General features: G+C 42.5%; 1 protein-coding gene across 8 annotated transcripts in view; it reads right to left on the bottom strand.

Moving 5' to 3' along the window:
- Positions 1-12,149, bottom strand: part of COL11A2 (collagen type XI alpha 2 chain) — a 48,963-nt gene extending 36,814 nt beyond the window's left edge. For 6 of the 8 annotated variants that reach the window (XM_053472712.1, XM_053472710.1, XM_053472715.1 and 3 more), the window contains exon 1: positions 11,888-12,149. In XM_053472712.1, coding sequence (XP_053328687.1) covers positions 11,888-11,996 — 109 coding nt within the window. In that variant the 5' untranslated portion in view covers positions 11,997-12,149. The remainder of the gene's footprint in view (positions 1-11,887) is intronic. The other 2 variants (XM_053472716.1, XM_053472717.1) reach the window with 1 other exon arrangement.
- Between the last annotated feature and the right edge of the window lie 369 nt (positions 12,150-12,518).

Raw genomic sequence — 12,518 nt, 5'->3', positions numbered from 1 at the left:
CAGATGGAGCCTCCCACAAATACACTTTCATAATACTACTACTAATAAATTATTATTCCTTAATATTGTAAAAGAAAACCACCCATTACTAACGCTCTGTTATCTTTAAAGATCCAATGCATTCCACGGGAAAAAAGGATCTGAAACAAGACCAGAAGAGGGGATTAGAGGGGATGAGGGCTGAGGGATGAGGGTTATATTTGGTGTAAATTAGAAAAGAAAAATGGGGACTTAAAGAAGAGACTGTATCTCAGAATGATAAAGAGGATATGAGACGGAGAACACTGTGAACATTTTAGGGATTTAGGGACGGATGAGAAGGGTTAAAAGCTGCGGATGCCAAACCCTTATTTTCAAAGCATTCATTCTGGAGGACGTGTTGGGTCATTTTAGAGACCTTGAAGATGCCGCAGATGAAGATCGGGGATTATTTAGTCTATAGCCTGCGGGGGGGTCACGTATTGGGCGTCAGGCCATGTATTAAGAGTAATAGTCAGGTCAACAAACCTTACATATCTAAAGTGTATTTAACTGAATGCAGCACTCTCTTTGAGATGACCGGATCATTCCATTAAATGCAGGGTGAAGGGCTGCGTCACAATCATCAGAAAGTCCACTTGAATTGGGCAAGCGTGCCTGGCAGGGCTTCCATCGCTGACTCCTGGTCAACCTGGGCCGGGAAACCTGTGGCCCTCCAGCTTTTGTTGGACAACAACTCTCACTATGATGTGAAAGCTATAGTTATAGAGGAGGCATCTGTTACGGGTGGCGCTTGGAGAAGACACACAGCTCTACCGGCCCTGGGGAGTTTCCGGTTGCCTAATCCACAAAAGGTTCAAGTAACAGAGGTAATTAATTTGACTTAACTCGAAACCACTCAACGAGAAGAGCAACTTGTCAAGCTGAGTGGAGTGCTGATGAGCTATACATTGAGTGGGGAGTTGCTGTCTGATTCATTATCTAGTGTGTTGGCCAAGTTGATGGTGCAAGTTTCTTGTTGAGTTCTTTGGAATCAAGTCAGTCTAAGTAGAGGTCAAAACCCTTTTTTGACTTATTTTGAAGTCAATGTATGTGAATATATGCTTTTCATAGAACGTTGAGTCAAGTTGACTATAACTGTGGTTGAATTGGCCATCAAGTTTGTTACAGCAAATCATTTGCTCATTTTGTAAATGGTGAATGGCCACCTACTCCCATCCGTCCCTCCACCGAGTGTTCAAAAGACTGACTCCACTCAGCTTTGCCACGAACTCATGAAATGCTGAAGTGTGACAAAGTGGCAAAGCGTCCGCGGAATTTCTGTAATGGGAAGTATGTGAAAAAAGTGAAGGAAAACAAAAAAAAACCAGCGAGACGGAAAAAATGTAGATACTGTAAAGAGTCACGTCAAGCGGCTGTCTGAAGGCATCGGAATACTTCGACAATTATCCTGCACCCCGCATATAACCGGTGATCAGGGGTATTATATAAATAAGACACAGACGTCCAAGAGGTAATGGCTCATATTACTGCTCTAAAACACATAAAAAATGTAAAGATATATACATGTCTGACAGAGCGTCTTCACCCAACCGGAACCCAATCTCTGCAGAAAGAAGCACTGCTGGAAAAGAGCTTTATACAACGTCCCCAAATCTTAAACAGATGGAAAAATCCTTCCAGCGAGAAGAAAGGATCAGCGAGATGTTATTATGAGAAGAATTCAATAAAAGTTAAAGAACCAATCCGGGGGGGAGCAGAAGGAATTAGTGGAAAAAAATTATTTTCTCCTATTATTTATTTATAAAAAAAAAGGCAATCCCTCCTATAGATTTTCTTGTTTATTTTATTTTTTTATAATAAAGCTTTATTTCCCCTTCCCTTGTGGTTTTTCTGGTTTTATTTTATGATGCCGGATATAATGGCGGCTGGAACTTGCCGTAGACGGCAAGGTATTTGCTGCCAGACCGGATTACGGGCATCGAGTGGCCAATCAACACGCAAGCCTTGTGGTAAAATTACAAAAACCAACATTATTGTACAGATTTTAACCATTTGTAATTAAATTAAAACCTATAATATATTGAAAGCCAATATTACAAGGCATTCAAAGTCCGCAGAGCCAGGTGATGCATTAATAAAGCATAATAATAATAATTAAGCTGCTGGGGTCCATAAGATCCATAAGGCGCCTGGGTGGACCCGGTGAAGGCCGGGGTATTGTGCAGCAGGAATAATTTGCCCCCTATTTAAAGGGATTAGGAGGTGGTCCTCAAATCCATACCTTGCCTGGAGCCTATGGAGTGTTCATCTGGCTCTGGAAGTCGGTAGTCGGTGTGATGATTTAGCTGGGGACACTTATAGGAAATTAATACATTAAAGGCTGTGTTAATATTTTCTGCTGCCCTGCATGGTGCATTTTTTAAAAGCATGCCCATCATCATCCAGTTATCCAAGACCAGGCCCCGACCGGTCATCGTGACCATACCTGGGAACTCTCAGGGTTTCACCAGGAGACTCCGGGTCAAGTGTTGCTCTTTCAGGTCTCTGTGTCTTCCCCAAGAAAGGGAGCAATGTGGCGACACGCTCATCACACTGATAATTGCTTTCATGGCCTAGGTTGAGATGAAGAGACCAACAACACACTCTTGCCACCATCACATTTCCACCATCAGAAGGAGGCTGTGCTCATGGAAATTTTAAACGCTTGGCATCATTATTATTTTTAATATCAATATTATGATGATTACCCCATTTATTACCCTATTTATTTAAGTTCCAACATTTTCCACAGCCTGACTGCGCTATCCCCGCCCTGCAGATGCCTTTGAGTGGAAATGACCCTCGAGGAGCAGCGGTGGCCATTATGCCGCCACTCATCAGGCAGGTGTGAAATTGAAGGACCTTCAATTATTTGTGATTACATATTTATCAAAGTCTGCAAAAAATGCCAGGCCTTTGTTTTCGGCGGCTCTTAATACCTGCTCTTTCCACGGGGTAATAATAATAGATTCTGAGAGGGCTATGTGAGGACCCTGTATATATTTATGGTCGCCACCAAAGCTCCTCTTTCATAGGGTAAATAAATAACATTTTCACCAGATGCTATTCTGACCACACATCCCATATGTACCAATTTGCCTTAAGAAATAGTCAGGGTCAAACTCTTTTTCTCAGAGAAGATCACCACGCAGGATCTGGCCACATTTAACCATGCGCAACACTTCCCAGTGGACATTCCACCAAACAGGGTGGTCTCCTCGGCATCAAAGAACCGCATAACTTTTCTTTTTACCCCGAGCTGAGCCTGAGTAAAACTGAATGAATCCCTGAGGGGATAATTGGCAACTTGTCACCCACGATTTATCACATCTTGAATCCACTTGCTGCTTAGTTAATAAACCCCAAGGTGATAAATCACACGCAAACACAAGCCCATTCACACACATACACACAAACTAACTTAAACTGCATGGGGACAGAATTATGAAGGGCCAGGTTTCTCCATTAAGAAGGTCTGAGCTGACCCTGTACAATGCATAATTCAATGGGTGAAGAGATGTCTTCTATACATTCTATACATTCTACAGGGACTGCCAAGCTCTTCCCGCAGTAGAAGCTCCGTTGGGTCTTCATAATGTTTAGTGAGGTCAAGGAGCTCTTTCTTTCAAGAAGGACCCCGAAATTTACTATCCCTTGTAAAGGAATCCAGGAAGCGATCTCGATGTCAACGAGAGAACCAGGCAGGCCAGATGGTTCTTAAATGTATAAAACACTTGATATTTCTATGATGAGAATATAACAGGAGAACAATAACAGCCGCCTTAATTGAGGTTATAAATAACAGAGACTATTAAATAACACAGACGTTCCGTAATGTAAGAGAAACGTTGTGGCAGCGAGTACCACGCTGGCCTCGGAGCCTTCCAGTGGCTTTACGTGCCATTCGTGTATCGTGCGATGAACAGACCGGGCAGTGATACTCCGAAAACGATCTCCTAACTTCTGACACATACTTTCTAAAACCAAACTAAATATTTACCTCCCTCCTCTCTCCCTCGCTCCTTTCAGCGAAGCCCCCCCCCCGGCTTTTCCCAAAGCCGTTCCATAAACAGAGGAGACACGGAGCGCTGTATGTTCATTCACACAATGGCCCCTCTGTGAAAGGCCTTCCTTGGGTTTCAGACAGAGGATGCTCTTAGTACACAGAATAACACCGGATAAAAAGCTCGCTCCGCGGAGAGCAGATTTCGCAGGGTGTGGGGAGATTTAAAAAAAAAAAACTTTTTTTTTTTTTTTGCTCTAAATGTTGACTTTTACAATTAAAACGTAACATTTCTCCACCGTAGTTCTTTTTTTTTTCAAGGTAGACATTCCAAGAATTCCAGACTACAGTGAATACAAAGTGACCCGTAATAAATGATAATTCTAGATCGCTGGGGTTCTACAATGAGCTCTGTGTACTGTATGTGGTGATGTGGCTTCAATCACTGATGAAATTATATAAATTACAGTATATTCCATTACATGAACTTCAAGCGGGATTAAGACAGAATTTTTTTCAAAAATTATATGAAATTCCCCAAAAAAGGCAATAAAAAAAAATATTTAATTACACATTTAATGGATATGTGCATTTCTGACATTGACATAAAAAAATCTAAATGTGATATAGAAATTAATAATAATAAAAATTATATAAGCCGATACGTCTTATATATGATACGAGAGAGCATAAAGGGCAGGAATCCATGCATTATACCCCCACTCTGGCACAGGAAGGGTTAATGTTCTGCTATTCTGTCCTTCTTGCTATTGCCCTGCCGGAGGGCCCTCTGGAGCTCTGGGCTCTGGAGCAGACGCACGCCATGTGGCATTTATTTGCTCTAGCACCGTGCAACCTTGTAACCTTGTTTTTTAAGGGTGCTGTTCCATTACTCCGTTAAATTAGAGAACTCAGACTCCTCGGAAATAATTTTTCAATCGTGCCAAATATTTCCTCATTCATAATTTTGCAGGGAACGTGTAATTATCACGGGACACAAAAGCCGGCTCCGATAGGCTGATACGGAAAAAAAAGCTTAAAGCCTAAAGGTTGTTGCATTGCTTGTATTTGATTAAAGAATCGAGTGCCTTATTTGCTAAATGCTCGAAGGCTCAATTAAAGTGGAACGGCACCTTTAACACAGAAATGTGTCAAGATTAGCGTTAAGGACTTGTAATAAGTATCACAAAGCTGGTTTGGACAGGCGCCAGAATGACACAAGTGCGCCAGAATGACACAAGAGCGCCAGAATGAAAGTGACTACAAACTGGGGTGATTCCTTTTCAAAGGCGAATGACAACACAACAATGAGGGTTGCGCATCTGTCTACTTAGGACCGAAAAATAGAGTAAATAGAGAAACACAGATTTAGAACCTGCCTACAGTATAAAGGATCACGAGGATCACATGAAGGATTTGGAGGACTTTCTAATAGCCAACCTTGCTTGATGATGGACCTTAATAATAATATAGAAATTGTGTCAGGTCCCGCAAGTGTCACCCTTTCCCCATCTGTACTTATTGGGCGTTTTTCATCGTTACCCCGTAAGGCTGCTGGAATTCCCTAATAATACTTGAGTTCTCATTTTTGGAACCATATCATCGTTCTAATTGGCCAACCGAGGCCAGATGATACTTTCGTTGTAGCGGAAATTGCCCTGTCCCAAAAGTCCAAGGTTCAGCAGGACTGACCCAGTATGGGACCAGTGTCCTTTATTACCAAGACCCCTCTCTTGTATTTTAGGGGTACTAGAAAAAAATCTTTACATGTGTTTTTATCATTATCCGAGGACACCCATTTCACTGAGTATCCATCTTTTCTGCCAGCTGCATGTCACATGCGACATGGGCACACGTGCCACTACATCATGCAGCACATGGGGACACATGTAGGAATACAGGGTCATGCGCAGAAATGAAGACACAGTCACCCCTAGGACTTCAATCAAGGACTTCAAAGATGCTTGCAGACCCCAGTATACATTTTACTAATATGATACTATAACCAAGATATAACATGTTGGAATGCATCATGAATGGGAGGTCTGGTGGATTAACCATGCTAAGGTCCAAGAGGACTTCATCGGTCTCCATTGCAATAATGCAACCTCAAGGACGAAAGCCACGCACATTCAAGTTAACTGGTGTGTGTCAAAGTAACAGATGGGTCCCTTTATTCTTCTCACTTAGGGCCCCTTCCAACCCAATTCTACCCAATACAATTTATGTGAATACCGTTTATGACATCATAAACTTAGTTTTAGATATCAGCCAACTAGTCGGTGATATAGAACGACCGGTATGGCTGACGCAAAGTGTAAGCATAAAAAAATAAACGGTTATGTGTCAACGTTCCTTCCCTTCCCGTAGCAGTTAACATCGGTGCGCTGTCTGTATGTCCGACGAGGTGTAATAAGGAGGGGAGTGTGAATGTTTAATTATATGTCCCTAAACGCTGCTTCCTGCCTCTGTGAATATAATCCCTGCCTTATGCCGGTGAAAGGAGCTCTGTGATGGCGGCTCGCACCCACATTCATTTCCGAGATGACGTTTCACCTCGCTCAGCGCTTCTTGCCTTTATTCATAGCGCAGATCTCCTCGCACTCCATCGGCCCAAATTGGAGTAAAGCTCACATGGTGCGTTCTCGGCCCCGGTTACATTTATATAATAATATCGTTTTTAAAAGTTAGTATAGAAAATCTAAGACGCAGGATTCCAACCGGGAGAAGAACGCCACGGAGCGGCTCACGCCACGGCGCCACCAGAGTGACCGCTCAGCTCCACGCTTCGGGGGAGACCGGGGGGCCTGCATCTATTCTAATACCACTAACTCTCAGAAAGAAATACAAATAAAAAGATAAATTCATAAATAATCAGGAAATAATAATAAAACATGAAACGCTTCTAATTTATCCATGTCTTGAACTGCATTTTTCAATATTCTATAATATTGGAGGGGAGTCTCTATAACTCCCCCTACATCGTCATCCATATAGTCTCTACTGTCATTCATTATAATAATGTTATCACGCCCTCCCTATATACCATTAATATCTCAATATACCGCCATATTGTCATCTGTTAGTCATGGTTGATCCTCCTCCATATAAATCCACTAGATCTCCATCCTCTCGCTCCATATGATCCCCTCCTTAAACTCCTCCCCTTACTCCATATAACCTCTGGGTATAACTCCTCCTCCAGCGCCATAGTACCCCCTATATCCTCCATATAACCCCTCCATATAACTCTTTCATATAATACCTATCGCTTTAATAGTAATTCATATTTTACTTCTACATTCCATACATTCGTTTAATTTGCTGTTGAAATACTCAGAGCTATACGCAGCGACATGCTCCTTACTAACGTACAGAGCCAACAATACTGAAAGGAGTTAAGGTATGCAGCATAGTAGGGTGCGGATACTCGGCATCATTATACAGAGCATCCATCGCCAGTGTATGTATACTCTGCTTTATAATACAGTACAGAGTATTCATCACCAGAGTACAGATACTCAGCATCACTATACATCAGATACAATATCCATTAGAACTGTATGCTCAGTATAAATGTACCGCTCAGGACATTGTTACTATTACTTTAGAGATACTCATTACCTGCGCACTAATAATTAACTCTTTGATATGATGATATAATACCGAGTATGTACAGCACTGATCATTATTGTATTTATGATTTAAATCAGTATTTAAATGTCTGGAATCATTAAACACTGAAGCAGATCCCTTATCAGGTAGATACTCGGCATTATTATACCGTGTGATCCATGATGTATAGAGGATCCATGTGATTGACATGTGGAGGTTATGGAACTATGGAGGAACCGTCCATATGAAAGGCTTGCCGTTCCTACTACACGTGAACCTCGCAGCGACACAACCGTCCCCCTCTGACAGCTGTCAAACTATCATGGGACGGTGTCCTGTCTTCTCCTTTGCTTTGTGAGGATCTAGCTTTCAAAAAAAGCTAAGAGCCAGACATTTGGCCATCTCTGTGACTGCTTCTCCGAGTGTCCTCCAGAGTGAGATTCATCTACTTGACCCCAAAAATGTCTATTGTTTGACAGGTTTATTATTAGAAAACTAATTTGTAATTCCAAGTAGGAAGGAAATGAGAAAGTACACAAATAAAGATTGAAGCTAAAGTAATTCTAGCCAGGAATGTCAATGGTTCCCACTTAATATACTTTCGGTTAAAGGTGCCGTTCCAGCTACATTTGTAACATCAGAAACATCATAGCACTGCTGAACGAGAATTACTTAGTTACTAAAAATAAAATTCTACTTCCATAGAATAACAATTGTCATAAAGACCGTCCATGGTTAGGTTGTCGCATTGTCACAAACTATCTTCTCACCTAAGCTGGTTTTCCCTGTAATATCCTGATTTCTAGCCTAGAATAGCGTGCCTTCTTCATACCTGCCCTGAAACTTTAGCATTTCAGATGTTCTTGGAGTGAGTAGACCATTCATATACCATCTCTGCTCAAAGAGAACCTTCATCCAACTTGTCAACATTCATCAAGAGAACTTTCCCTCAGACCCATAATTTAGTGACTAGAAAAATTTGTGACATGGAGCTTTGTCTCCTCTGGTAGATCGCAGTCCAAGACTGTCACCTCTCCTCAAGAAAGTCTCTGGTTGAGAACTTGTCTGTACATTCTAACCCCTCCGCCAGGAATGTATGCCACGTCCTAATTCCAGATACAATGTGTACATTTTGTAACAAATCACCTCCCAAAACTTTTAACTACATAATATCCCATCTTTCTACCAAAATAGATGCTCCACAGTGGCCCTTGTCAAGAAGACCACTACTACTCAACCAAACCTGGCACCTCTTCCGAAATAGATCTGTCTACAAAGTCTTTTATTAGTAGGTCACTAATTCAAACTGTCACGTCTTGTCAATTGGATCCCTTCCACCAACTCCCACTTAAAAAATCTGCCATCTCTCAATGTATAGGCAATGTATAGATCAAAAGCCCCCAGCTCTGTCCCCTTACCAAGAACCTATATTCAATGAGTGTATTTAATCTCCAAATTGCCCCATTCTATTAAACTGCCAGTAGTTGTTTTTTTTTTTTTTTTTTTTTTTTTTTTAGAAAATCTTCCAGGATTTGACAAAGCCTTTCATTGGTTGAGATTTTGGGTCTAGACGCCCAGGCTCCAGAGTAGCACCTTTTTAATAGACGTGTGCTGCTCTGAGACACTGCTGTTTTCATGGAAATTCTAGTTAGAATTTTATAAAAGTTTTCTTGTTCCATCAGCCAGCGTGGAGCTCATTAAATGCAAACCAAAAAAACTATTCTGCTCATTGAAAACAATAAAATATCATCACTGTTTTTCTCGGGAAGAGATGTTATGGAAAGAAAAGAAGAAGCCAAAGGGTATTTTTTTTCTACCCATGATTTGAAATTCCAACTTTTGATATCCAACACTTTTTGCAAATAAAAGAAATCTGGCTACGTTTATTCAAAAATATTTAAAAATTAGAAATGGCAAGATATTCCACATTTGTTTTCCAAAAGCCATTTCAAAGATGTGAAGCTTGTTTCTTGAAATTAACCCTTAATCCTTACTTTTGGCCTTACCATATATTTGTGCCCCCATTGTATTAACCCTTTCAGTGCCAGTGTCTGCTACACAATGCAGCTCTGGTTGTTGAACAGTTAAATTTGGCCGAATGATGAAGGCCTATGATAGCACCCTGTAAATCCCCACATTTCTAGGAACACACACACAACTGCATTCACTATCTATTGTAAACATCTCGAAAATATATTACCCCATGACCGTGTCCTCTACCTGGCCTGGCAAATCAAGGGTTAAGCTACGAGTGGTGTGAGTGGTCCATTCACTAAACACCAGCTCCAGTCCTTATGAGTACCCGCTACCTGGGCTCCCTTGGTGCCTGCTTCCCCTGCATACCACCTTCACACACACACACACACACACACACACCCTGCTACACACACACACACACCCTGCTATACACGCACACCCTGCTATACACGCACATATGCCACTATTCACATGTGAAGGCACAGCTGGAGATATGCACTGTCCTACACAATTATTAAATGCTACACAATACCTACACAACCAATGCGGCAGCACACACCCAGGCAGGTGCGTGAATAACCATCCTTTACAGCATTGTGCTTTCCCGTAGATTTATACACAGCGACGTCTGTGCTTGCAGAATCCCTAAAATGTTTGCTCTGGTCATTCACACTCATGCTTAAAAATCACACCTGCATAGTAAATAATACAGTGAATACTCCTCAAAATCCACCGCAAACTAGAAGAACTCACGTCTCTGGGTGGGATAGTGGGTGAGTGGGATCCCACCTCAATGCCCCACACATCCTAAACTCAGTAACAAAGACACATCTGGCTCAATAATGTCCCACCACCCCAAATCATCTGGACCATCATAATCTGGAGACATCACACTAATCCCAAGAATGTATCTCAACCTCAAATCATCGACATGAAAATCCTATATCTTCTGAAGTGCCTCTTCCTTGGGTAATCCCTTACATCCTAAATTCCACATTCTTGCCACTCAAAGTGATCCCCTCTGTGACCACAAGGAATAAACAAATAATGCATACATTCCGAAATCCGAGGACCTAGACCTTACGGGGCGATCAAACAATAACATCAGCCCACATCAACGGGTCGTCCATACATTCTAATCAACAGATACACTGGAATGATACCAACAACTTGCCCCCATCTGATGTCCCTCAATACCATTCCGTACATCCTAGCCATAACAATCAGCTGATAAGAGTCTGAATTTAATACCCGCAGGAGCAGATTCTAAACATTATCCTGGGGTTCTAATTCTCACCAAGAAAGCTGACTTCTGGATACGCTGGAATAGTCACTGACGGAACAATAAAATTGCCCCAATACCCCACCCCGACCTATGTGCAAACCCAGACGTATCACTTTTGTTAGCTGGCATCTGACATTAGCTGTCAATGGGATCCTCTCAGAAGATCCCTTGATCTCCCTCCAGTCCATCACTTCTGCCTCAGTTTTTTTTCTTTTTGAGGAGCAGTCAATGACACATTCCAGTGGCTATATCCCAAAAGCCATCTCTACGCGAAGAACATGGGCATTCCTTCATATCGATTTACAAAGATATCCCCTAAACATTTCCATGCACGTTTGATCTATCAGCTTTCCATGGGCGCCCCATGGATCTGCATTCAGAGAAGCCCCCCAAAAAAACAAGAACGCTTTCAGAGGAGACAGAGAAAACTCAAAAAGACGCACTTTGGGCAAACAAGACAGATAAAGAACCTACTATACAGAATATACAGGATTTCTATCAATTAACAAAGTAACTGCTGAGCACCAACAACTAAGAAGTGTGAACTTAATATAAACATTTCACCTGCCCTTAGAGATGTTCATAATCTAAAAACTCAGTCTTCTAGAACGCAACTCCCCAAAGCTTTCTTTTTAATTAGTTTTTTTTAAGCATGCTTTATTTTTAGACACTTGGTCTTCCAAGTTCAGGAAGGGACAGCTTTTCTGCTACGAGAGTTCACAGTTTGTTTTGACATCTCTGCACAGTTTCTGACAGTCTAACACATTGGTGGGATCCAAAATCTTGGACTGACTAAGGATGGACTTCATTCATTCGTCGCCCATGGGTGCTCTGCACAGTGGGTGCTACGGTTAAGTAACTAGATTGGGTCCTAATTTTCCAACACAACCCAGAAGGTGCTACAGAGAGTCTACTCGTTCCGAGAGCCCGCACAGAGATAGCGTACTGTTTCCCCCGAGTGTATGGCATGGGGATGCCAGTCTTACCTGCTGCCTGGGTCCTCACCAGCTGCCAGAAGAGGAGCAGCACCAGGCTGCAGAGAGGTGGCACCCCGGGGACCCCACATCTCCTGGGCTGCCGCTGAGGCCGGGGCATGGTGCCCAGGTAAAGGGAAGGGAGGGGAGAGGAGGTGGGCCGCAGGATCAGAAGGAGCAAGATGCGAGGGAGCAGGACAGGAGAGGACAGGAGAGGACAGGCTGCAGCTACTGCTCAACTCTCACTACTTACACCATGTGCAGGCAGCCTGAGGAGGAGAGGGGAGGGCTGCCCAGCACTGGGAGGGGAGGAGGAGAGAGAGGGGGGTGCCTGAGGTGAGACCCTGTCTCAGCTCCTTTCATAAACACACCCACTCTCACCCACTCTTTCTTTTTTTCCCTCTTTCATGAATTATCACCCCAAAATTCTGCTACCTTACATTTCTTCCAATGTTTCATTTTCCCAAGCGGTTGTGCCAACATCATGCCCTCTCCCACCAAGCCCCACACTAGCCATCCCTCTCGCCCTCTCCTCCCAATTATTTCACTCTCCCCCTTGTAGTCACCTCCATCTTCACCCATTTACCACCCCGATCTAGCTTATATTTGATCAGTCATCATACCCCATCTTAATTAACCCCAC

Source organism: Spea bombifrons, chromosome 8 (assembly GCF_027358695.1).
Source record: "Spea bombifrons isolate aSpeBom1 chromosome 8, aSpeBom1.2.pri, whole genome shotgun sequence".
Classification (NCBI taxonomy): domain Eukaryota; kingdom Metazoa; phylum Chordata; class Amphibia; order Anura; family Pelobatidae; genus Spea; species Spea bombifrons.
Note: the sequence above shows the minus strand (reverse complement) of the source record. Positions and strands in the feature narration are given on the sequence as shown.